General features: G+C 50.3%; 1 protein-coding gene across 4 annotated transcripts; it reads right to left on the reverse strand.

The window, feature by feature from the left end:
• Positions 1-1,959: 1,959 nt before the first annotated feature.
• Positions 1,960-25,089, reverse strand: KBTBD11 (kelch repeat and BTB domain containing 11). Of its 4 annotated transcripts, none has more exons than XM_053597928.1 (2): positions 24,833-25,089; positions 1,960-8,616 (listed from the first exon to the last, which is right to left on the reverse strand). In XM_053597928.1, exon 2 carries the CDS (start codon positions 7,974-7,976, stop codon positions 6,027-6,029), a length of 1,950 nt encoding a protein of 649 aa, XP_053453903.1. In that variant the 5' UTR covers positions 7,977-8,616; positions 24,833-25,089; the 3' UTR covers positions 1,960-6,026. The 4 variants fall into 4 exon arrangements, with proteins under 4 accessions (XP_053453903.1, XP_053453904.1, XP_053453902.1 ...); XM_053597929.1 differs by lacking the exon at positions 24,833-25,089 and adding an exon at positions 24,516-24,819; XM_053597927.1 differs by lacking the exon at positions 24,833-25,089 and adding an exon at positions 16,936-17,580.
• Between the last annotated feature and the right edge of the window lie 1,664 nt (positions 25,090-26,753).

Genomic DNA, 26,753 nt, shown 5'->3' on the forward strand with positions numbered 1-26,753 from the left:
ATACTCCCACCCTCCAAAACGCTTGTGGAGTTTAAATGAGATGATGTACGTGAAATGCCAGAGGTGACATCTGATAGTGGATGCTCAGCCGGTAGCAGCCAGATTTTTGAAAGTTATTAATTTAATTAGTATTCAGCAGTTAGATGTTTTTACATGCTTTTAGGTAATGTGTTTCACAAAGATGGCGTGGTGTAACAAGTACCCAATTGACCACATTTGGGGAGGAAAGTAATCCCAAGTTAATGATCAAGTTTAAGTGTTAGCTGGATTATGCCCCAGTTGTGTTCATTGAATGACTTCTATGCACCGTTAAGAATATCTAACATGTGGCAAAGTGTATCATGAGTTACACACGAGGGGAAAGAAAGGAGTCAGGGTTTAGGGCAGAGCCAGGATGGGGCTGGGGACACCTGTGTGGCCCACTAGTGAGAAGCACAAAAACAGGTCTGAGCTCCTGAGCTGAGTGAAAAGGAAATCTGCTCTGTCACAGCCGGGAAGCCTCTGGGAGCCAGCGGAGAGGTGCTGACCAGAGGATGCAGGGATGGCAGGTGCAAAAAACAAACAAGGCCCTGGGAGGGCCTGAGTTCACACACTGTTGCTTGTCACAGAATTGATAAGAATTCAGACTGGGAAATTCTGCCAAGCTCTCCCCTTGGACAACATCATTAGAATCAACCAAGAGTCCCCTGGGAGCACAACTACCCCTGTTGGCTACAGAACTTCACACAGAGCAGCCACTTGGAATGATGACCTTTCAACAAAGAGTTTCAAAAATCAAACTACTGACACACACAACATAGGAGAGTCTCAGAAACAGGAGGCTGAGGGAATGAGGCAGATAGGAGACGGCAAACACCACACGTCCATTCATGTGGAACTCAGGAACAGGTAAAGCCAGTCTCTAGTGACAAAAGCAGGCAGGCTGTCACTGGGCGGCAGATGCAGAAATGGACTGCGAGAAATAAGAAGGGACTTCTGGAGTAAAACGTCGTTGTTCCTGTTGATTGTGGTACAATGACACAGACACACATATCCATGCGGGTACGTCTGACAGAGCCAAGGAACTGCCTACTGGAAATGAGTGTGTTTCAGCATATGTGAATCATACCACTAAAGTGGGCCTAAAACTAATATAGAAACTGAAAGCTTACATCCCACAAAAACCTACACATGGATTGTCCTGAAAGTGGGGGGACATGCTGTGCAGCAGCCCCCAGGTCCCCACAAGCTCTGGAACCTGAGAGGGTGGGAAGCTGCTCAGGAGAGATGGGAACTCCAGGAAGCCCTGCGACGGGTCCTGACGCTCCTGCCTGACACCTGCAGACATCTGAGTGACTGATGGTCGTACTAATCGAATCTCTTATTTTTTGTATTTTACATCCTGGATATTTTGACATCTTACAGAGCTCGCCCACTCAGCCAGGGAGAGGCTGCCTCTGAGGAGCAACCTTAGAGATGGCAGCAGGTTGGACAGGAAGCTGGTCTCTTCTACACAGACCAGTCCCTTGTGCTAACTGAGTCACCACCGGGCTGGGCATCAGGCAACCGACAGCACTACTGCCCAGGGCCACTGGAACTATCTGAAGAGCCATCCTGGGCTGTCCCACCTTCCCAAGGAGACCATGGCAAAGGCTCTGGCCCAGCCCCCTCTCTCTCCCATCCTCACCGCCTGGCACTTTCTCTGTGGCCCTTAATGGGACCTGCAGTGGCCACATGGATACCTGAGTGGACATCCTCAGAGCTGCCGGCCTCTCTGGGAAGCAAGGTTGGCAGCTGTTGCAGAGGAGGCTCCCTAATGTGCTTGGGGTAGGAGGAAACACCCCAACTCAGGGATCCTGCCCTGTGGCAGACGTGGATGCTGGCCCAGGATCACACAGGCATGAAAGTCACACTTGTCCAGGAGAGCGCCTTGCCTGGCTTTCCGCTGCTGACAGGGGAAAAGCAACCTCAGCACACATCTCAGGAGGACTGGCATTTCCACAGGATTTATTTCATCTCTGCATAAGTTGACATTCACACACAGTTTTACAGCATTTATGCCCAGGATTTTAAAACTTGAGCGTTAACAAGTACATTAACTACACATACAGTAACAGCTGGCCTCAACTTTGCATTAATCAGGTATAGTTTATCTTTAATTAATGGCAACAGCTGAGAACTAGATAGAGCTGTAATGAGCTTTGGAGGAGCTTTAATCTCACATTAGAACACATCGAGCTTCTTGTTTCAATTCAATGCAAACCAATTCACTTTGTGAGATTAAAGCACCGACCAGACCCAGCTTGTGTGCTGGGAGCTCAGACACCTCGAGGTCCAAGCTTCTTCCTGGATGTGGACAAAGTGTAACTGATGCGGCGGCTGAAATAAATCTGGATGCAACTGGAACATTTGCAGGTTTCCATTTTTAGCTCATTATTCTCTTATGAACAATATTATTACAGAAAAGAGGGAAATACAAAAATTGATTTTTAACCCCAAAATATAACTTTTTATAAGCTAGGAAAGCATCTAAAGTAAAAACACAAAAGAATGCTCTTGTTTAAATTTGCTCTACTAAAATGCTACAAGGGATTATGTCTTGACTCCATCTTGAGTTTAGAAATAGAAAAAAGAACCTCAAAAACAGACAATTTCAAAATCTTTTCCAGGAAGTTGTCTAAGAGACCAACAGATTCAACAGCTGCCACCAGAATTACTAGCACAACACCAGAAATGGACAGAGATGGAGCAGATGATTGGTATCTTAAGTATTTGCAGGTTAAGAGTTTTAACTAAAATAGTCAAAGAATTTCCACAGCATTCATTTTCTTAGCAGAAAGAAATAGGTGGCACCACGGACATAGAAATCAGATCACTGAGTTCCAAGTCCAAACTCCAAAAGCTGCCAACTCCTGGAGTCAAGGGTTGTTTCCAAGACAAATAAAAACAGAACAGGAAGCAGCAGTCTTCAGCTCATTCCTTTGGGTTCCAAACCAACCTTGATTGACAATTTAAGAAGTCACTGCTGGTCAGCTACCAAAACACCAAGCTTTCATGTCCACCACATTTTCCCCATAAAACACCACTGTTCTTTCAGATACCCAGAAATGTCAATGTGCAAGGGTTAATTTCACAAGAATTATGAACGGCTGTCATAAAGGCATTAGCCTCATGTGATTCTTAACTGATTCATGATCAGGAATATTTTTGTACCAACTATTTTCCTAAGCAGTGTTGGGTGACGACTTAGAACACTGAGTTGACAATGGGAAGATTCTACATTGTAGCATCAGACTTCTAGAGGCAAGTCTCAGCAAGGACTGGTGACCCCCAGCCGTCCTCAAAACAAAGACCGTGGAGGGCATGGCTCCTGCGGCTCTACCCCCAGGTACTGGCCTCCCAAAGCAAAAACTGGTGCTCAGGGCATGTCAGGTCCTCCAGGATCTGCTGTCATGTGATATCACTATCCAGGAAGATGATATACAATACTTCACGCATTTTCAGAATGGGTCAGCTAGACAATATCCACTAACAGGGGGGTATTAATTCCTTTTCCTTATTCTTCAGGTTTATATATAGATATATATTTCCACCCCACCCCACCCCAGTTTCTGGCTGGGGCTGGGTTTGAACCTACCACCTCCGGCACATGGGGCCGGTGCCCTACCCCCTTGAGCCACAGGTGCTGACCACCAGGTTCTCTTATATTTCACTGTGACAAGATGATGGGATGGACTTGGCACTTTGCTGTCAGGTCCCCCAGTAAATGATGCTACATCGAGCAGGGGTATTTCTTCACTAATTGCGGCTGTCAGAATAACACGCAGGAGCTCCAATGAGGCACATGACGTGGCTGTCACCTCTCACATCTACCACTCCTCATCTGAAGACGGCAATTCTCATCTCAGCATTGCCTTTTTAAACAGAAAACATCACAGGAATGATTTTGCAAGTAAAATCACAGTGATCATATTTTATGAGTTGGATGTTCAAGGGATGAAAACACATATTAGCCTGGGATGGAAACATTAGCCTGGTCCCATTTCATATAAAAGCTTTAGCATTAATATTAAAAGTCTAGAGAAAATGTACTGTAATATGAAAGTACATTTCTTAACATTATTTGTTTACCTTTGCTAGAAACACTTATTCTACTACCATTTCTCCAGTACACTCCTATAAAAGACCAACAAGGTCAGGCAATATGAAGTCTGTTTTTCTTTCCTGAAACGATTCACCAGGTTGCCAAGATATCCATTCAGCTCATGATCAATTGTGAATAAGCACTCAAGTCACCAGAATATACTCTAACTGAAACCACAGATTCCATCCCTGTGACTCACGCAGGAGGTTCAAGCTGATCATGTCTAAATACACTTAACCGAGACCATTTACTACCACAGACTCTTTAAAAAGCATAACCTAACTTTCAATTTCCCACTTGTTTCTACAGGGAGGGCAATTCTCATCACTGGATTAACAAGAAGATATTAAGGCATGCACGATTTCAGCTAATTAGGTTCCAGTAACTTTCAACTTGCATTTTTCCTATTATAAGAAAATGGATTCGATTCAGAATCCAAATCAGATTACTCCTCTTTGTGAGCACATATTTCATCCTTTAACTCTTGATAAATAGTATACCATGTTTATACATATTTGAAAAGTAACCTATTCTATTAAATGAGAAAAGATTGATTTGTTTTTAATCCTTATGCCCCATCCAAGTAGTGAGTCTCACATTAATTCTATTGGGGTATGATGGAATTCACAATTAAATAAATGTAGTTTATTTTCCAAACTATTAAAAATGCACATCATTTCCTTGTTATATTCTTTTAAAATGGTCATTGTCACTGTACCACATTTGCTTAGAAGGATGGTTATAAAAATTACTATTATGAACTTACTATTTATGGTGTTTTAAATATTATGTAACATCAAAAATAGTAAGTTCAAAATGTGCCTGAACTTGTTTTTAGAATTGCCAAAAATAAAAGATTCTAACCTTCTGTTTTAAGAATATTTCCTGACTTCTCATTCTAAAACATGAAAATGGGCAAAGATTCCTTTTAAGGTGGACAAGCGCCCTTGATGATAAGGTTTTCCAAGTTCCGATATGTTATTTGGCAACATTGGGTCCCCAAAAGACTTAGAATTCAATAATGATAAGTCATCATAGGTTGAGATATGTTAATAACTTTGAGTTTTTAACATATCTCAACCTGAAAATATTAAATCCCTCTCCAAAGGGAGGCAGCCCTGCTCTCGAGCTCAGCGTTTGGCCCAGTCCCCGGTGTCAGGGTGCCCAGAGAAAATGCTCCAGGGCTACTGAACGGGCACTCTCAGTGGTGACCCAAGACTTCACCTTTGATGTTTATTAAATTACTCTTTTTGGAGTTAAGCAACCAAACCGAGAACATAGTAGCATGAACTTCTAAACTAAATTAGAAAGAGCCTTAATTATCAGTTACAATGTTAAACTTTAGGCCAAAAAATAATAATAATAATAAGTGTGCTCCTCCCGCAGTGTCCCTTCGCATTGGCCTACTTTTGGGTCCCAAGTCTGGAGCTGTGGCCTGGGGGACCCGCGTGGCTTTCTAAGTCTGGCCTCCTCCGTCTCCTCTCAGGAGCCCAAGTTCAGCAGCACCCCAGGTACGGACTGCCCCCCAGGAACAACCAGGACTGCCCGCTGGGCCGTGTGGCCTCCTCTTCGGATAGCATTCCCCTCCCTCAGGTATCCCTAGCCTTACCTCAAAGGTTATCTGCTCACACGCTATCTTACATCACCGACCCCATCAAGCAAAATGAAGCAAAAAGGAACTCAGAATAGGGAGGTGGCCCTGGCAGCAGCATGGCCAAAGTGTCTTCCGGGCTACCTCCAAAGATTTTAAGCGACCCAGCATGGCCAGCAGCCCACCCCATGCCTCTCTCTCTTCTCCTTTGCACCCGTCGCCCTCCCCTTCCCATTGGGACCTCAGCCCACGGGGCGGCTCCTTGGGCCCCAGAGCTGCCCGAGGGAGATGCCCAGCTGGCCTCGGCCTGGCCTACGCGGCGCCCTGCTCCACTCTGTCCGGTTTCTCAGGCAGGTTGAGCACGAACGGGAAGAGCGCAGCTCGGGCGTCCACCGTGACCCCGGGCGCCTCGGGCTCGAAGCTGCCACCCAGGGCCGCATCGCCACCCGACTCTCTGTCGCCAGAGGGCACAAAGCGCCAGGTGCCCGCGCGGCTCACGCAGTAGATGGTGCCGTCCAGGGCGGCGCAGCGGAAGGGCTGCAGGCCCGCGGGGGCGCCGGGCGGCCTCAGCAACAGGGGGCACTGGCTCCACTGCTTGGCCAAGCAGTGGTAGCGCGAGACGCGCATACCGGAGCCAGGCCCGGTCGCCGCCTGCGCTTCGCCGCGGCCTCCGCAGAGGTCGAAGCGGTAGATGAAGCCGTCGAGAGCCACCATGTCGGCCGATCGCTCGCGGCTGCTGCTGCACGGGCATTCCTGCCACTCGTCGCGCCGGGGGTCGTACTTGAGCAGGCGATAGAACAGCGAGCCCCCGGACACGTAGATCTCACCGTTGCAGGTGGTAGCCTCGTGGGCCACGGCGAAAGCGCCCCGCGGTAGCGGCGCCACGGCGGCCCAGCGGTCGGCGCGCGGGTCGTAGCGCTCCACGCTGAGCAAGCACTCGCCGCCTATAGCATACAGGTGTCCGTCCAGGGCCAGCAGCTGCAGCTGCGAGCGCGCCTGGCGCAGCGGCCGCACGGTGCTCCAGCGGTCGGTGGCCGGGTTGTAGCAGAAGACCTGGTCGGACGGGCGCGCAAGGCCATCCGGGCCTGGAGGCCCCACGCCGCCGGCCACGAAAAGGTAGTTGTAGAACACGCACAGGCCGCATCCCCGCGCCGGCGCGCCCTCCGGCAGCCGCGTCAGCTCTCGCCATTCTCCTGCCGCTGGGTGGTAGCAATAGATGGCCGCGTCGCCGCGCGCGTCCGCGTCCCCCGAGGGGCTCTGCGGCCGGCTGCCCGCGCGCTCCCCGGGCGGCCCAAGCGCCGCGACAAGCAGGTGGGCGCGGCCGGCGCGCAGGCGGCGGCGCAGCAGCAGGTCGCGTTCCGCGCCGGACAGACGCCCGAACACGCTGGGCTCGCGCAGCACCTCCAGATAGTGGTCGCTCATGAAGCGGTAGGCGGCGTCGCGCAGCTCAGACAGCCGCTGCCGCTTGGCCGCGCTCAGAACCTCGTAGCAGTTGGCCAGACTCAGCTGCGGCCCCACGGCGTCGGTGGCGCGCTGCGCGGCGCCGGGCAGCTGCAAGCGGCGCGCGCCGGCCACCACCTCGGCCACGTTGTCGGGCCGCACGCCCGCCATGCGCCCGCTGTACGCGTCGGCTAGCAGCAGCCGCAGCGCCGCCAGGCTCACCCCCTGCACTCGCAGCACGTCCCGCGACGCGCGCGCGCGGAAGAAGTCGCTGCGCGCCGCCAGCACCGCCTTGTGCGCGCGGAGCCGGCGACCCGACACCTCGAGGACCAGGTCCGGCTCTCCGTAGGCGGCAGCGGCCCCGGGCGGCACGGGCGCGGGCTCTCCGGGCTCCTCCGGGGAGGGTTCTCTGGGAGACGCAAGCTCCTCAGGGTACGCGCCCTCCTCCGGGGATGCGGTCTCTTCCGGGCACGCGGGCTCCTCTGGGGACACAGGCTCTTCCGGGGACCGGGAGCCCGCGCTGCTATCCTCCCACTGCGGGTTCACCACGCGCCGGCCGCCGCGACACGGGGGCGGGGAGGTCGCTGCGCTGTCCTCCGCGGAGGCGCGAGACTGCAGCGGGGAATCGTCCCCGGAGCTGAAGCACAGAGACGCGCTGAGGCTGCAGGGTGTCTGCGCCGCCGGGGACGCAGCGCCCGCCCCCCAGGCCGCGTCCTGCAGCTGCAGGCTGCCCTCTCCCGGACTCCCCGGAGCGCCTTCTCCGGCCCCGCCATGCCCTCGCGTCCCGGGGAAAAGGACGCAAGGGGCCACCGAGTTCTCCATGGCTGGGCCGCTCGAGTCCGCTCAAGGTCGGTAGTGACCCGGGGTTTCTAGCTGCACACGCTTTCTTGGCACGAGATCGGATTTCACTTAAGTGTCCACACGCCGCCCCCTCCTCACCCTGCCCACTCTCCTCTCCTGCGCGGGGGCGTGCCCAACCCTCCCTGAACTTTTGAACCGCAGTAACTTTAAGATCGACTATTTGCTGGGGTTTCCATGCCAGCGCAGACGGCTGCAGTCAACATCGCCGTTTCACTGCAGCTCTTCCCTGCGGCACCGAGGTGAGGGATGCTCTGGCTCCTGTGAGTGTTCACCCCTCCAGCCAGCCAGCCCCAGACCAGCTGTGGCCCAAACTTCAAAGCCTGGACTTCAAGTCCATTTTCTGTAAAAAGCCACCCCACTGGGCTTTCCTCTGTGTGGTTAAATTGGAAGGTCAGCTGGAGGGCATGTGTCCTGTGTCCGGCCTCAGAAGCTCCTGCTCTGTGTCCTCCACACGTGCGCCCGAGGGCAGCCGGTCATCCACTTGCCATGGGTGTAGCAGGAGCCGTTACCCTGCTCAATCATCTGTCAGGGGCGTCCTCCGCCGCTTCCTCTGCTGGGATATCAGGTGTTTCCACATCACTGCTCTATGCTTTACTTGTTCCTGTTTATGGGAGAAAAAGAAAGGATGTTTGAACTTGCATTTTTTTCAACATGGTTATTTTGTGTCAGTGGAATCCACCACACTTCCCAATTTTCAGATTATAGAATTCAGTAAAGGGGATTGTGATTTTCCACTGCTGGACTCGGATGACTAGAACATGCAGAACTATTGAGCTTTTTTTTTTAAGACAGAGTCTCAAGCTGTTACCCTTGGTAGAGTGCCGTGGGGTCACAGCTGACAGCAACCTCAACTCTTGGCTTTAAGTGATTCTCTTGTCTCAGCCTCCCAAGCAGCTGGGACTACAGGTGCCGGCCACAACCCCCAGCTATTTTTCTGTTGCAATTGTCATTGCTGCTTATCTGGCCCAGGCTGGGTTAAAACCCATCACCTTGGTGTATGTGGCTGACGCTATAACTACTGTGCTACCAGCACCTGCTCTCTCACTGTTCTTCTGATTTTGAGGACTAGGAAGGAGAACACGATTCCAACAATAGGCTGAGCCGCACCTTACAGTCTTAAATATATTAGCTTGAAATACATGCTACTAGCTCTACAGAGCAAAGGCAGCCAAATATCAACAGTCTCATATTTTGAACCTAAAAAAAAGTATGCATAGAATCAAGAACTCCTGTTTGTAAGAAGCCATGCCTAGGCTATGTAATTGTATTAATCTTATTAGTGTATGACAGTTGCTTTCAGCCTCTCCAGACCATTATTTCAAATTTAGTTAGAATGAATATTTGTAGAAAGGTGCTCTGGACCAACTCCAAATGGTTCCAGTTCCTGAGCCTGCTTCAACTGGTCTTTCTTGGAATTACATCTCTGGAAAACCTCAGAGAAGCAATGATCCAAGTAGCCTAAATTCAGCAAAAGAGCAGTCAGAGGAAAAGGCTAACGTATTTGGGAAAAAAGATGTGAGCACCTGCGGATGGAATATAAAATAATATACTATCTTCCCTAAATTGGCAAAAGCTTCACTGAGACTCCCTAACCTACTAGAAGCTGAGCCCTCCAAGAGAAAGGGAGATCAAAATTAAGACAAACTTACATTTCAGACTCAGACATATGAACCTTAATGTTTGAAATTAAATCAGAGAACTGTCTTAGTTGGCTTACTCATTTAACACTGCTGCTGTAAAATGCAGACCACAGGCCTTGGGAAAATATTACATTACTTTTTATTCTTTTTGAGACAGAGTCTCACTATGTCACCCTCGGTAGAATGCCGTGGCATCACAGCTCACAGTAACCTCAAACTCTTGGGCTTAAGCGATTCTCTTGCCTCAGCCTCCCAAGTAGCTGGGACTACAGACGCCCGCCACAATGCCCAGCATTGTTTTTTTTTTGCAGTTGTTGTTTAGCAGGCCCAGCTGGGTTCAAACCCACCAGCCCCAGTGTATATGGCCGGCGCCCTAACCACTGAACCATGGGTGCCAAGCCCCCTGTGTTACATTTTGTCCTTGGTCTGAAGGAGGTCTCAGATGGCCCAACTTGCTCTGCAGCTGACCTGTCACTGACAGTGAACAATCCTAAGTCCCAAGGTATCCTTGTGTAACATCACTGGCTGAAAGGTAAGTTAGGCAATAGAACAGATCTCAAGAGGTTAAACGTGGAACTCTGGCCTTTAAAAGTCCTTAAGCCTGAAAGAAGGTTTGATAAGAATATATTTTGTTGCAGCTACAATTCAGCCAGAAAGACATCTCACTGATGCAACAGCATCCAAAGCCATCAGCAGTCCAGCCATCTCTGCTGTGCTGATAAGGAAGCCATCAGGTTACAGGGTATCTCTCATCCAAATTTCTTGGGACCAGAAGTGTTTTGGATTTGGGGGGAGGGATATCAGCATTTATATTTACATCACATATTGGACCCAAACTCCAGAATGCTCCAATGAGCATTTCCTTTGATCATCATGCTGGTGCACAAAAAGCTTCAGATTTTGGAGTATTCAGGATTTAGGACGCCCAACCAGTACCAGGGATAGACCTGGTTCTTGTTCCAGCTAAGCCAACAAAGGATAAAACTCAGTTACTTCAAAAATCATGCTTCTAGTGTTGGTAATAGCTACATTGCTTTTCCTTCCCAACACACAGGCATCTGAACCTTTGGGACGTGCTCTTCCAGAAGTACCGCATCCACACTTCTTCCCTATGTCCCTCTGCGTGTCTCTTGGCATGTTAGAGTTGGGGTCAGGGATGTGGCCTGACGTCATGGCACCCCTGTGCGATCCAGCTGTGCCCCGGTCAGCAAGTCTTTCCCATACACAAGCAAAGCATGGGTGCTGCTGGACACACAAATGCTGTCATGTGTCAAATGCTGTGGCTGTGATGTTAAGTGGCAGTAAGGCAGAATTTCTGCTGTTCCTCCTCTCGGGATCTGGAACAGCTTTTCTGGAAGTTGGGTCCACAGGAAAAGTTGCAGAGCAGACATGGAACAGCAAACTCCACAAAAGAAGTGAGGAGATTAAATGGAGGGGCCCTTTTCTTTTCAGATGGTGTTAAAAGAAACTTAACCCTAAGTTAAGCATCTTTTTTTTTTTTTCCTGAATGACCCATGACAGTGTATATACCTTAAAGTGGATGTGGAAGAGTAGCCCATATTAGCTCAACAGCCCTCTGAGATAGCAGCAACTCTGCCCAGACTATTAGTGTCAATTTTCTTTGGATTAAAAGTTCGGATTTCCCCCCATTTCGTGGCTGGCTCTGGAATCAGAGTTCCTCTAAGAGGTTCTGAGGGGATTGCCGCCTGGGCGCCTGTCCTTGCTCTTTATGAAACATCTGAGCTCCCTGCCCGGTCAGGGCACTTGTAAGGATTTTTCCCTGAGTGATTTTCATTATTTCCCAAGCCCCCATTTGGAGAGTCACAATCAGATGATGAACAAAACTAAGCAGAGCATTTTTCCTGGAAACGAGTGTGGTGAGCATAGCAACAGGTTTTCTTCTTGCCTGTTGTTAGGAAATCATTTGACAAGAACAAGTTTCAATTAAATATAATAGGATATAAATTTATTCTTGACCCTATATATATATAAGCAATTTTAAAGGTTTCTATTACTTTCTTCACTATTAATGTGAATTTAAAAATAGAACTGTGTAGGAATTCCTGATATGGACATTAGTTTTACATGCCGAATGTGGATATTAATTAAAAATTAAATATCATGCTTCATTATAATACTGGTTGCTAAAAAGAATCTTTTCAAGTAGTTATAGTCAGCTTTATTTTTTTTCAACTGTTAGTAACTTAGGACACTTAGGTAAACCTCTGCAGTCTGTTGTGCTGATAAGAAGTTCCTTCCCAGTGTCTTCTGTGTTATGCGGTCTCTAACCCCTGCCCATTAGATCACAGATGCCTAGAAATAGTGCTGGGCCCACTTTGTGCTTCCACTTGACAGTAAGTAGCCAAAAAAACATGAGGTTAATTCAAAAAGAAAATGCAAAAGTCTAAGAAAAATTAGAGAGTCTTAGAAATTTTCAGGGAACCTCCAGATTTCTATTTTGATGATCAAATGTGCTGATTTGCTTTCAGCTGTTCATGCAAAGATTGTTTGCAAGGTTATTTCCTCTTTAGGTCCAATGAAAACAAACCCACAGTCCATAGACACACCCAACTGTGGGTGGACAGGTGGCCCAGTATGGGCCAGGCAGCCTACAGGCCACAGCTGCAGCTGCCCCAGGAAGCTCACAGTCCTTGCTCCAAGCTGATGCACATTTTCTCAGTTTTCTTTAAGGCACGGAACATAGTGTTAAAAGGACCATCAAAACATGCAGGAAATACTGTTAGGGACAGACAGAAGAAAAAGTATGAAGAAAAGTGGACTGTTCCTAAGACAGAGGAAGCTACGGCAACCCAAGATTTTTAGATAAAGGTAAGAGAGCTCCCATTGGACAACAGGACCCTCTGAAATGGGTACATGTCAAACCACGAGAGCATGTGTGGTTTCTGACAAGAAGCATGTGCAGTTCTAAGTAGGGCACCTAAAATTGACCTTTTGACATGGAGCCTTTCATTGTAGAAACATTTACATTTCCCACTGCCCATGCGTACAATTAAAAATGGAATTGTGGGGCGGCGCCTGTGGCTCAATGAGCAGGGCACCGGCCCCATATACCGAGGGTGGCAGGTTCGAACCCAGCCCCGGCCAAACTGCAACAAAAAAATAGCCAGGCGTTGTGGCGGGCGCCTGTAGTCCCACCTACTTGGGAGGCTGAGGCAGGAGAATCGCCTAAGCCCAGGAGTTGGAGGTTGCTGTGAGCTGTGTGACGCCATGGCACTCTACCGAGGGCGATAAAGTGAAACTCTGTCTCTACAAAAAAAAAGGAATTGTGGGAACTATTATGGGATAGAAGTTATATAACATTATAAATGCATAAACATAAGGTAAAAATGCATAAACATGAGATTAGAAATACATAAATGTGAACTAAGAAATGCAAAAACATTAGAAATAGGGGGAATAAGCTAGAGCTGGAAAAATAATAGTCTGAAGGAAAATCAGAAGGGATCTTGCCTCATTAGTGAGGAACAGACCCTGTCTTCACTTAGGATTAAACTATCTGCTTGAGTAAACTTTTGCTGTTTGACTGCCACTAATATCTGACTTCCTCTTGTGCCAGTGAGTCAAAGGGCTTTTGGCTTCTGGGGACCTCTTGTTAGTAACACCCAGAGAAAACCCTGGCTGGGGCTGGGGTCCCAGAGACCCCTACCAGATACTGTCCCAAGCTACCCAGCAGGAAGCATCACTCCTGAATTGCTTTTTTCATTTTGAAATGCATCTCATTAACAGTGCTCCGTGGCTACTCAGAGCAGGGGTCTGTGCTGGGTCTCCAGGGGTTAGGAATGGTGGTCACCTGCTCTTAGTGTCTGCTTTCGAGATGCTACATGGATAAAAGAAAACTAAAACCCATTTTAGGTGATCTTTTCTGTGTAGCTTAGAAACAGGTGTCTACTGAGGGGTAGAGGTTGTTGAGAAATTATGAATATAAAGAGGTGTCCCATAATATATTGAGTGACATTCATTAGAGTCTCTTCCACAAAAGCACAATCTATAATCTTTTCTTTTTTGAGAGACAGACCAAATGGACTATAATGTTAACCTGAAGACACATAAGTAATAAAATATAACAACTAGTGTTTATTCTGCAGTGTGTCAGTGTGTGCTACATCATATTAACATAATTGACCCTCACACCTGTTCTGTGACATGTTTTGTTCAGTGCATTTCAGAGCAGAAGAAATAAGGTGTTACGTGATTATTTCACCAATATCATGCATTTCATAAGTCACACAGTCATAAGGGGCACAGCCAGAAACCAGACGGGGCAGTGGCCTCTAATGCTCACACCGTCAGTACCCACACCACACCACCTGTTAGATAGTTCTGTGGGCCACCATTCCTGGTAACGCATAAGCTTATGTCTGCCATTCCCAGCTATACAGAGGCACTGAGTTGATTGAAGCCTATGAATACTCAGATGGATCAGTCCACTGCCACTGTATTCTGTAAGCAGAACACCAGGAAGTCTGAATGCCCCACCCAGTGTGGAGAACAAGATGAGCGGAGCTGGGGCAGTACATCCTGAGATCACACAGGCCCAGCCTGGCTCCACCAGCACATTAGGCAAACTTCACAGGAGTTCTTCAGGGGAATAACAACCAGCTGGATCTCTTGGCAGGACTTAATTTGAAGAACTAAAACTCCTGAGAACTTCCCAAAGAAAAGCTTTGGGGCAACAGATATTCTTAATAGCCTGCACTCCCTCTGGCTGGTGAATAAAGCATTGACCAATCTGCTCCCAACTTACCCACCCCAATCTGTCCCTCTACTCTGCGGGAATCTCCTCTCAGCCCATCTAGGAGCTCCCGGCACCCGTCACTCACCCGTAAAACCACCTGTGGATATGTATTTGCATTGAGGGGATAGTATTTATGTTTTTATATATTAGAGCTTATGTCTGTTCTTGCAGCCCATAACAACCTCTGTCCCCCGCTCTGACAAGAGACCTTGATCATAGACTTCGATGCAAGGAGGCTTAGAGGCCTTACAGCTGCCTAAGTAATTCCAGATTTGCAGCAAAGCTATTATTATGGAGCAATTTATGCTAGTGGTATTTAGACTACAACTGAACTATGAGCCCAGATGGAGGCATTCACAGCACAGAGGCCTGTGCTTGAGTACAGGAACAGATGCAGAAAGCATAAATTAACCTGCAGACAGACCTTTTGCCTTCCCATTGCCAGTGTTGCTACTGGATCAGGAACACCAGGACTGTCTGGGAAAATTTTAAGAAATGGTGTGATGGTCCCCAAACCATCTTCCAGACTCTTCCATCCTCCCAGAGCAAAGTGCTCAGAGGGTCCAGCTAGGACCAGATACTAGAAAGGCCAGATGACAAGATATGTGATCAAGCCACCCAGGGATTCCTTTAGTCACAGCCTAAGATTCACAACATTTAACTGTTTTATCCCTTTTTGTAGAAGTCCAAGATTGACTTAAAGACAGTCAAGCATCGTCAAGACAGGGGTACGTGCTGAGAAATGCATCACTGGGTGATTTCAGCACTGTAGGGACAGGGGCGCACGGCACAAGCCCAGGTGGCACAGTCTGACCATACACGGGGCAGTGAGGCATGGTCTCTACCCCTGGCTACACCCTTGGGTGGCAGGTCATGTACTGAACACTGCAGGCAGCTGTAACACAACAGTATTTGTTTATCTAAACGTGAAAAAGATACAGGAGTATTACAATTTTATGGGACCACCTTAGTATGTTATGCAGCCTGACACTGACCAAAGCATGGTAGTTGCACGTGACTGTACTGTAAGCAAAACTTTCCAGGTATTTTCATCCTACTTTTTAATTATGCGACCAACAATGCCTGGGATTAACACGAAAAGCACAAAGACTTCATCTCATCAAACTTTTTGTGTAGTTATACCCAGATGGGAGCACTGGAACGCCGATTACCCTACATTTGCAGAGACACCGAATTGTAGCTGGAGCAAATCTCAAGGCAAAGGAGAGCTCCCTTCCGTGATGTCAGGGCGTGGGGAGGATTATTCTAATAATAGCGCGCTATTAGCTCAGGATGAAGGCTGGGGACTCCATTGACAGCCTCTAAGAGTTCCTTAGAGAATAAGTTAACTGCTGCTCAGTGGGAAAGGAGGGAGGCGGACCGAGCCGCAGGGAGCAGGGAACTTTCGCTCAAAGCGCTCAAAGCGTGAGAGGTGTGCAGCCCTGAGAGGCCGCAGGTAGTCTGCCTGGAGAGGGCTGAGTAGAAATTAAGCAGCTTTGGCTTGGGCACAGTATGTCTTCGCAGGAATCTAAGAGGTGGAGGAGCTGTCAGCCTGTGACAAGGAGGATCCCCCGTGGAATGCCCGCCCAGGTCCGAGGGGGGTCTCCCCAGCACGCGGGGTGGCGCTGGAGGGGCTGCTGGGCAACTCCACTTCCACGTCTTCAAGGCGGCGGTGTGCGCTGAGCTGACCACACGTAGTCTTTCCTTCAAGGGGACCGGTTGTCCTTCCTTTCCACACCCGCCCCCTCCCCACCACCACCCCCAGTGTCGGGCACGTTCTACATCCGCCCCCAGCACCGCGGACCAGCTGTCTGGCTGGGGAGCCGGACGGTTCCAGGGAGAGGGGGCCAGCGGGACTGGAACAAAAGTATGGGCGGGGGACCAGGGGCGGCGGCGAGACCCCTAGTCCGCTAGGGCTCTGCCACCCCGCTTCGAGCGGCTCTTGGGACGCGCAGTCCGGCAGCAGGTCCCTGCGAGGTCCGCCTGCGGCCGGGAACTGGAGGAGCAGCCCCTTCCCGCCGCGCCCGCCGCGCGCTCCCGCTCAGCCCGGCGGGACCCTTAGGGGCCCGCGCGGGTGGGCGGAGGACTCTGGGGTCCAGCTGGGGAGATCAGGGCTGAATAAGCCGGCTCTCATTGTCCTCGGCCAGAAACCGCTGCCGGCTGCTCCCCTACACCCTGCGGGAGGTCTTGGAGAGACCCCGCGCGGCGCCTCCCCTCGCCTGGCTCCAGACCGTGCGCAGACGCGGCCCCCGCACACCCGCTCCGGACTCCCGCCTCCAAACCACCCCACGGAGCCAGCCCCTCCCCGGCCTCCCCCGCCCGACCAGCGCCCCCGGGCTTCCTCCATCCGCCGCCTCCCGGGGAGCCTCGCAGCCACCACCGCTGCTCCGCAGCCCGACCCCCGCTACACCCCTGGCGGGCCCTACCTCGTCGCACCGCGCTGCTCCCTTCGCCCCGGAGCCCGGGACCCGCGGCCAGGCCAGTGGTCTCTGGCGCGCATGCGCACGGGTCCCTTCCCGCGCACCTGCGAACGTCGCGGTCCTTGGGCAGAGCCCAGCCGGGTGGTCTAGCCGGGTATGGCCGGGGTGTCCGCGCTCGCTGAGGCCGCGCAGTAGGCCGGGCGCTCCGAGGGGCGCGCGCCGGAGCCGGGAAGGCGGGTGGGGGTGCGCACGGGCCTGGGCGCGCGTGCACACGCCAAGCCGCCCCCGGGCCGCCGAGGGAGGCCGCCGGCACTCGGGCTGGAGCGTCCCTCCTGCGCCCGCCCGTTCTGGCGCCTGCGCTCGCTCTCCCCTGCGGGTGCACGGTGGGCCCAGGCGCCCCGGGCGGGGGGCGCTTCCTGTGAGTCTGACCCTGGCTGCACAGCCGGCTGGGTCCAATGGGTCCCCAGCCTCGCGGCGAGGCGCAGCAGCAGGTGCCCGGCGGGCGCGGGTCCCCAGGACGCGGGCGCGCTGGGTGCGAGCCAAGCAAGGGCTGGTGCTTCAGGCTGTCCCATCATTTCCCCCCCCCCCATCTCCATCGCCTGCAAATCGCGAGGAACTTAAGTGCTTTTATGATTCTGTAAAAGGAGAGGAGATGCTTTGGTAGCATATTTAGTGGTTTAAAACCTACTAAAAGTGAAGAACACCGGAGCGGACGAGAAGCAGACTTCTACTTGCGTCCAGAAATTGACCTTTACCCCTGGCAGTCCCCTCGAAGGGTGGAGCTGGTGGCGCCGAGTTGCCCTCTGGCCAGAACCGCTGTTTACCCCTGCAAGCGGCTGGTTGCCAGATTTGAGTTCTAATTAAGACTGGACCCCTGCTGGTAAATGCTGTTTTTACTGCTTTTGTGCAAATTAATGACTATTAGATTTCCAGGAGCGCAAAGAACCCACAGAACCCGAGCCTTTACTTTCTTTTTTTCTTTCTGGACAGTCTTGCCAATTAAATACTGTACAGACAAGAGCCTTCCCACGTTCAGTACCAAAGCTAACCCCCTGGGAGCATCTTTACACACCTTCTCCTACGGTGGCCAAGAAGAGTAGCGCCTACATCAGCCCTGGGATTAAAAGAGGCAGAAACTGGGCATGCTATTGGGATAAAAAATAAAATTGTTACTGAACCATAGCGGAAGTAGACCTTTCGAGGGCTGAAATAATTCCCCTGGTGCTCCGTTTTTATTTTGTTCACTTTACTCCAAAATATTTCAGAAATCTACAGGATTGTGCTTAATGTATCTCTGCTTACCTCTGGATATATAATACATTAGCTTGACCCCATGCTCTCCGGGGGAAACTGGAGGGGGCCGCGCAGCAGCTTCAGGACCTCCCACCCGTGGACAGACCTCCAAGGTCAAGGAGACTTGACCCAGTCTGGGGGCTGGTCTGTCCTCCCTGCAGCTCTGCAAGCTTCCGGAGACCAGGGAATGTGTCATAACCACTGGATTTGCAATGCTTGGCATACAGTGGATTCTCAATAAATACTGAATGGATGAATGGGAGAAAAAAAAACAAGTAACTTAAAACCATCTTAAAGATAAGTAGTGTGCTGGTACCCTCCATGTATTTTCATACTTCAGATGTTTTATTTTAAAAATGGAATGTAACCACAATATGGCTACAGAATTACAGAGGAATAAGTCATGCGTTTAGTTAGGAGTTCTGTGTAACTACAGAGGCTTCTGGGTTCCTGAAATTGAACCTGAGAAGGAGGACCTACTCTAAATGATAGATCTATTTCAAGAGTAAAAACATTTAACTATGTTAATTCTCCATTGCTTGGGAACATCCCAGTTGTTCATGGTAGACTTGAAACATGCAGATATTTCCCCATGCAAAACTCCACCCTAAAAATAGAAATGAAACTTATTGAATTGTGCAGGGTACAGTGATTTACTGTTCCTGAATGCAGATTCCATCGACCTGGGCCCCAGGCTCACAGGACTCAGCCACATTGGGAGGCTGTGTGGGGCATGAGACAACTGATTTGGGATTCAGCAGATACCTGACCTTTCTCTGTGCCCCAGGGGATGGCACTGCAGGGGTGGGGGTGAGGGTTAAATGACAGAATCCTTGCATTGCACTCAGCAGGCCCCAGCCTAGAGAAGGACAGCTCACATTTGCTACCACAGATTCTACCATTGCTCCTTTGGCTGATTTCTGGCAACCTCTCCAGCTGTGGGTACCCTGGGCAGCCTTCATCTTACAAGCACAGTGCCCAGAATGCGTAAGAGGTAGATGGCTGATAAATCATAGTGTCTTGTTGTGAGCAATATCACACCTCTCGGGAGAGCTGATCAGGTCCTGCTGCCGTTAGGATTCTGGATGTCATTTCCTTACATTTGTTAATGGACAGACAGCACGTAATTTTCCCAGATGCTTTTAATAGCCCATGAGAGTTCATACATTACCCTTCCCCACCCTATCCCTAAAAGCAGTTAAATTCCAATAACTGTCAGGAATGGGGCCAATTGCCATAAAGTACTTCCAGCTTCTTGGCATGAAATACTAATTAGAATATGTGTGTTGGTTTTGAAACAATATTTATTGGTCCATTTTAAACTTCTACTCATGTGGTACACTGGAGCACTCCCTTACATTAACCCCAACATGGCTATACCCTTCAGCCTCTGCGTTCTGCCACAAGCTCCTTCTGAAATACTGTGAAGCTCTTTTCCTTGCATCCGAGTTTCTCTGCCCACATCACAGGCCAGCACCTGAGAACCTCGTGTCCAGGAAACCACATGCTGCTAAGTACCCCAAATACCCTTGACTATTGACTATTAATAGCATACAGATGTTAACCCTGTGCTAATCACGTCAGTTCAAAAATGTTAAATTACAGACAATCCTGGTTTAAGATGGTAACATAATTGTCCTGATTTAAATAGGAGAACAGAGACCTATGCTTTTTAGTTTTATGCTTCCAAAGTCCAAAACTGTGATGGAATGAAGTTATGCTCAGTACTTGTTAAGCAAATGAATGAATGATGTCTTTTTGGGCTAAATGTCTGTCATGGCTCCTCCCTCCTTATGCTCAGCCAGGGATTATGGGTATTTAGGTGTATTTCCTTCAGTAGATGTTAAGCTAAGAGGAGGCAATAAATTCTTCTCAAGTGAATAAACATTACAAGAACCAAAAGGCCACTTAGCTTATCAGTGCTGATCCTAGTGAAACTTATTGAAAAATAAATAAAAAGAAAATTAAATTTTAACAGTGATTTTAAAATATGTTCAAGGTATATGTTAACAGCGAGTTATCTGCAGCTAAATAGTTATCTGCAAGGTATATATGTTAACAGCAAGTTATCTGCAACTAGATGTCACATAAATCTGCATGGTATATCTCTATATAATGTATCTAGTTCTCTAAAACATAGTAGGTTGAGCCTATTTCAATTTCACAATTAAGGAAACTTAACATTCAAAGAGTTTAATGCAAGGGCCAGGCATGGTGGCTGTAATCCTAGCACACTAGGAGGCTGAGATGGGTGGATTGCTTGAGTTCAGAAGTTGGAGGCCAGCCCTAGCAAGAGCAAGACCTTGTCTCTAATAAAAAAAAAAAAAAAAGATAGCCAGATGTTATGTCAGGCATCTGTCCTCCTAGCTACTTGGGAAACTAAGGCAAGATTCATGTGAACCCCAATTTAATGATTGCTATGGATTGAATTGTGTCCTGCAAAAGGTAAGTTGAAGCTGTGACATGTCACACCTCAGAATACGGCCACATCACGGTAGGGTCTTTGCAGAAGTGACCAAGTTAAAAGGAGGTCCCTAAGGTGGCCCTGTGTCCTCACAGGAAGTGTAGACACAGATACAGATGTGCAAAAAGAAGACACACCGGGAGGCGGCCTTGTGGAGAAGAGGCAAGACGGGAGAGACGCCAGGACCTCCCTTCCCCCTGGGCCACTAGGAGGATCCTCCCCTGGGGCCTTGGGGTGGGTGTGGTCCTGCTGACACCTTGACTTTGGACTTCTGCTGTTCTCAGCATTCCCTGCTCTCCAGGGTGTGGTGTTTTGTTACAGCAGCCCGGCCACTTTTCTACACAAGCAGTGCTTGTCAAGCTGTCTGAAGTGATGTCCCGGTTTACTACTTTTAAAGTTTCAATCTATTACAGACTGATGCCTTTTCAAGTTATAATAAATGTAAGATATTAAAAAGACATAAAATACAAAGCCATTACCTTAGTATTAGGTTAAACAGGCACTAAATCAAACATCTCTATCAATTTTGGCTGTGGTGGGTCTGCAGCCAGGCCACCCCTGGGCAGCACGTCTGGAAAGGAGGGATCTGAGGACAATGGCTGAGTAGTCTGCTGCTGGGAACCAGAGGGCTTTGCCATGCCCTGGACAAGACCTCAGCTCACCAGGTGGGAACAGCTGGGATCCCCCACCACCACCACCATCAAATGCTGTCTCTCCAAACCTAATGTTATTGCAGGGTCCGGCAATGCACTTATGAAAAACTAGACTTTGGGGTGTAAATGTTTGAGAATGGCTCTAAACTATTTCCACAAATATAAGTGGAAATCTAACCATTTGCCAAACAAACCCTGACATCTTCTGACCAGACTGCCTACTCTGCTTTCTCCTGCTGCCGTCTGGAGATAAAGTGCTCTGGTTTGCAGGGAGCCAAGAAATCATTTTCAAAACAACAGTCAAACAGGGGTGGTTTTTCTGTTTAAACCCTGACCTTCCCGGATGTGGAGTGCTTTGATTTTGTACTTGGAAGTTACCAGACGCTGATTAGCCCCAGGAAAGGGGTGAGCATGGGTGCCGTGGCCCCAGCTGTCCTGAGCTCCCCTGTCCTGGAGTTCCGCTGGGGCTTACAGGACTCACAGAGGACTGAGGGGGTTCTGGGTCCTTCCTCCAGGACTTCGCCCCTCTGTGCAGCCAGCTGCTATTTCCTGGAAAGGATCTGCCATTGTCCAGTTTCACTTTCCTCTGTGCCCTTCCAGCAAGACCTGCTATGAGCAGAGAATCTCTGGTGCTCAGACTCCATGCACCACCGAGGCACTCCTGCCGTTCTGAGGCCTCCAGTCCTCAGAGCCTCCTGCATCTGCCATCCGTCCCCCACTGCGCCTATGAGGGGACCAGCTGTCGGGCTCTGCTGGACTTGGCATGACGGCTTGTGCTCCATGCCTGGCACCTGGGGCCCGGGGACAGAGTTGTGCTTCACCTCAGTTTGAAGCTCATGTTGGCATCACGCCCTTGGAGAAAGGGCACACACCAGCTCATCAGAGTGACCCTGCCTGAGCCTGCCTTTGTACTCTGCTGACCTGTACTGTCTTGCTCTTGTAAGTGGAAAGGAAAACTGAACATGGAAATACTTTGGAAGGCCTGTTTGGAACATGTGCTCCACAGCAGTGTTCCTGCAAACCTGGCTGCTCTGGAAGATCTGCACCTGTCCCCAGGCCAGCAGGGGCATCTTCAATCAAGGGGCTTCCCTCACCCCTACCTGCTGCCCCTTCCAGAACATTCTCCTGTTGCCAAGGCCAGGCCTGGTGCCACCATGTGCCCCATCTGTCCACAGGGTCTGTGACTTGCTCCCGTTGTCCCTGCCCCTGCAGCCCACAGGACAGGCAGTGTCCTAGAGAGGCTCACTCTGCAGGAGTGTGACTGGCCCAGGGGTCAGTTCCGTACCTCTCTACAGATAAAACCCTTGGACCAGAGGCGGGCGGCTGGGCAGTCTGAGAGACTGGGCCATGACCCCCAGACCATTCCTCAGCACCCAGGAGGACAGTGAGGTGTAATGTCAGAAAAGCCTGGTGGACGTCAGCCTGCCGATTCAGATTTGACTTCAGCCCTGTGCTTGACTACCTGGAGTGGCTGGGCCTGAAGTCTGTGGGCACACGCGGGGACCTGCCGCTGCCACCCTGCTGCCCTCAGGCTGGCTGAGCACAGTACCCGGAAGGCAACAAGGCCAGCAGGCAGAGGCCCTGGACATCGGCAGGGCAGGGACATCACCTCCCATCTCAGGGCTGCACACAGGCAGTCTGACACAGGGGAACAAGAGACTGAGTGACCACCAGGCTGGGGGCCTTCAGTGACCTCTGTACTAAAGCCACAAGGAGAAGCTGACAGTGTGCAGCTGGGCAGTGGCTCTAAAAACCATCTCATCCCTCAGAGGCCTGTCCTGTGCAGCAGCCGCATTATGTGTGGCTTATTCCCATGGAAAAAGAAGCTATTTTTTAATCTACAGTAGTGTATAAGTCCCTAGTGGCTGCTGTAACAAATTAGCATAAAATTCATGGCTTAAAGGAACACAAAATTTGTCATCTGGGTTCAGAATTCTGCATGGGTCTCTCGTGCCAAGATCAAAGTGTCCACAGGGCTTTTCCAATGGATCCAGGGGAAAATTGTTTCCTGGCCTTGTACAGCTCCCAGGGGCCACCATGCCCTGGACCTGTGGCCGTGCCTCCTGCAAAGCTGAAGCACAGCCACCTCCAATTTCTTCCCCTCTGTCCCTCTGCCTGTGCCCTGTGTCTTTCTGTCTCTCTGTCTCTCGCTCACTCCTCCGTCTGTCTCTGTATGGCTCCATCTCTCTGCCCCTGTCTTTCTCTAATCTCGGCATCCATCCATGTTTTCTTCTCTGTCTCTGACTGCTCTGCTCCCTCTCATGAAGAACCTCCTGACCACTCAGGGCCCAGATAACCCAGGGCCTTCTTCCCGTTCCAGATCCTTAACTTGGTCACACATAAGGTCACAGTCACACAGTCTGTGTTCTTTACCTTCCTTTGTGTTTCTGAAGAGCTAATGAAATGAGTTCCAGAATGCAAACACAGTCCGTAGGCTGCAGGAGTGGTTCTGAGCCGCCTCGGGCCATCAGCTCTGAAAGGTGCGTGTGGGAGCTTCCTCCTTCAAGGGAGACAGCCTGGACGTGGGGGTGACGTCTCTCTCAGTGAGTCCCAAGGCTGGCTGAACAGTCGACCCTGTGGACCCGCAGAGTCCAGATGCAGAATCCTTGATGGAGAAAGCTGGTACTTCCAAGAATTCAACAGGAAATCCATTGTGAAATGCTGAATATGTGAAAGACTAAGCTCAAATCTGCCATTCATGTAAATCTGGGTGTACATATGTTTGATTTGCTTAAAATAAAGTATATAAAAAAAAGTCTCCTGCCACCAGGGATTGTTCTTCCTGGGCTGAGTGTGGATCTAAAGCCCCTGCAGGCTAGGATTTTGCCATCATACACAGCTTACAGTTAGAAACAAGGTGTCCAAGTCCAGGCTCCCGGCGCTGTTACCCCTGCTGGTCTCTGTGGAAACCCCACTTCCTGACTTCATTCCAGCTAGAACAGAGGGACCGCAGGGCTCCTGAACACTGGACGTCAGAGGAGGAATCCACGGGGTCACAACAAAAAAGTCATGGAGCTTCTGTTTCTGAGAGAGTGTATCAAAATTGGTGATGGCGCCCATTACGACAGCCCACATTAGGCTTTCCAGCATGTCAGGGCATTAGCAGTATCCCCGTCCCCGACAAACACAAGTATCCCCAGACATTGCCAAATGCCCCCCACTCCGATTTAGACCCACTGAGCTAGAGGTAGAACAGGAATCCCGTGTGTTGACAACAAAAAAGCAATTGTTTTTCATGAGCAAAAGAAAAAAATAATAAACCCTCATTACTTACCTAAGGAGAGTGACACACTGTTTCTCTCTGCTGGGCTCCTGAGTGCGCACTAGGCACCAGCATTCTGCCAGGGTCAGGCTTGGAGAATCCACTCCTTCCTGGCTCCTCCTGAGACCTCCCACCCTCATCCCACACTATGTGGGCCCGGTGTCCCCCCACATCTCAAACTGTCTCCACACGCCTGAGCCTGCTGAACACTGGGCTTCTGCCATGACTGTGTAACATCAGCCCAGACCCTCCTCATCCTCCCAGGAGGCGGCTCTGCCCAGCTCAGCCGTGCATGTCGTACAGGGCGCCCCGTGTGAACCAGAACTTACACAAACCCTCTGGATGTTAAATGGCGGCAGTCTGGATCAGATGACCACTTCCCAGCCGTGCGCCTGTGTTTCATTATCGCTGGCCGCTCACAGCAAACAGCAACTTGAGAGCTCTTAGAGCGCCTGGAGCCACTGGTTTGTGTGGCGGATTTTGTTTGGCTTTGCCCTCCAGCCTCCTCTGTGTTTGCCCTGTGCCCTGGCCGGGTGCCAGGCAGCACATTTGCACCACCCGGCTGAGCCAAGATCCTTTAGCACAAGGTCTGAGTCTTAACTTCTTTCTCTGTAATTCCAGCCCCATCGTCCTAATTCTGGTAAACCCAAGGAGGAGAGTGGCTGACTCCACCCCCTGTGCTGGTGCATTGGAAGCCCTGTTGAAAGCTGGCCTGGGAAGGTGGAACTGGGCATCAGACCCAGGGAAGGAGCAGCTGACACCTCCCTGACCAGGGCACCTGTGCCATGGCTCCAGACAGGCTGAGCAGGATGTTCCTGTCTGTAAAGTGGAACTATAATGGCATCATCATTTCAATAGAGTCATATTTAGAAATGTGCTGACCTGAAAAAAATGATTCCATAGCAGCCAGAGGGCCTGTGGGACGGGTAGTCAGCATAGTCCTGTCAAGGCTGAGAAGGGGGGAGTTCTGACTCCAGTTGCGACTGTCACAGCTTCTGCCTCAGCCCTGCCTCTCCCTATCTGAGTCCAGGACATGGCATCTTCTCACTGGAAGTGAGCAGAAGCACCAACACAGGCCTCGGACAGCAGGGAGGTGCTAAGGAACCCTGAAAGGAGCACAGTGGCATTTTGGCTGCTAAGGGACTCCGGTTGCACAGACACACACATGCGGTCCGATTAGAATTCACCAACCTGTTCTTCAAGGGTTAATTCTTTCCAAGGCTCTGTGAAAGAGTCACGGAAGCAAACAGCCAAAGCCTAGGGGCCCTGCCAGCTGTGTGAATAGGCATCAGCCAAACAGGCCGGGTAGGAGGGCGGCAGCTTGTGCAGCAGCTTCTGTCTGCAGGGTGTGTGTGCGTGTACCTGTGCGTGAGCACGCATAGGCCTGTGGGTGGGGGCAGAAAAGAAGAGGTTTCTGAGAGAGCAAGAGCGGTGCTGTGTCCAGTTACCCGGGAATATTCAGCAAGTGCCCAGAATACTACAGGATCATTTACTTGTTTTTTCTTAATGACACTCATTTCAATTTTTTGACGAAAGTAAGTGGGATGGCTCCAATCTCTCCACACATCGTTAAAGCTGTGAGATTTTTATGTCTGGCGGATGCTCTACGCCAATAGCAAAGCTCCCACTACTTCGGAACCATCATACAAAACATCCGACTTTATGAGGCACTTTCATGTCTGTGGGATTTGAAGTCTGCCGAGCCCACTACGGCCGAGCCCTCCTGTGTCCATCTCCCTGTGGGAACTGTCTCTGTAAACTGTGCCTCTTTCCCTGGCCCTGGGAGATTCTCATTAGACACAACTGATGAACCAAATTATTTCCAGCAAAGATGTAACCTTAGGTCATGAGTCACAAGATCAGGTAGGATGCACCCTTGAGGAAGGGAAGCGAGTTACACATTACTGCCCAGGAGGCTCGTTCTGTGCTCACTGTGCTGTGGTCAAGCCTCATCAGATTATCTTCAAGAGCAAGCCTCCACAGCGGGTCCTGACCACACTGGGTTGTACTGGGCAGGCCGCTGTCCAGGGGCTGTGGGGTGGGCTTGGGAGGGGTCCTCTGTGTCCCCTCCCCTCACATCCTCTGCTGGCTCTGTAGACCAGGAGCTCCTCTCAGCCCTGAATCAACTCATACAGCCCCTCTAGGCAGCTGCTGGAGCCAAACCTCCCTCCCCAGCAGACAGCAGAACGCTCAAGAGTCCGGAGGGGCTGTGCAGATGGCAGGTGCATCCACCCATCCACTGCAGAGCTC

The sequence above is a fragment of the Nycticebus coucang genome, chromosome 7 (assembly GCF_027406575.1).
Source record: "Nycticebus coucang isolate mNycCou1 chromosome 7, mNycCou1.pri, whole genome shotgun sequence".
NCBI classification, from domain to species: Eukaryota; Metazoa; Chordata; class Mammalia; order Primates; family Lorisidae; genus Nycticebus; species Nycticebus coucang.

Coding starts and splice junctions, on each gene's coding strand:
- KBTBD11 (XM_053597928.1), bottom strand. CDS start 7,976: ATGGAGAACTCGGTGGCCCCTTGCGTCCTTTTCCCCGGGACGCGAGGG.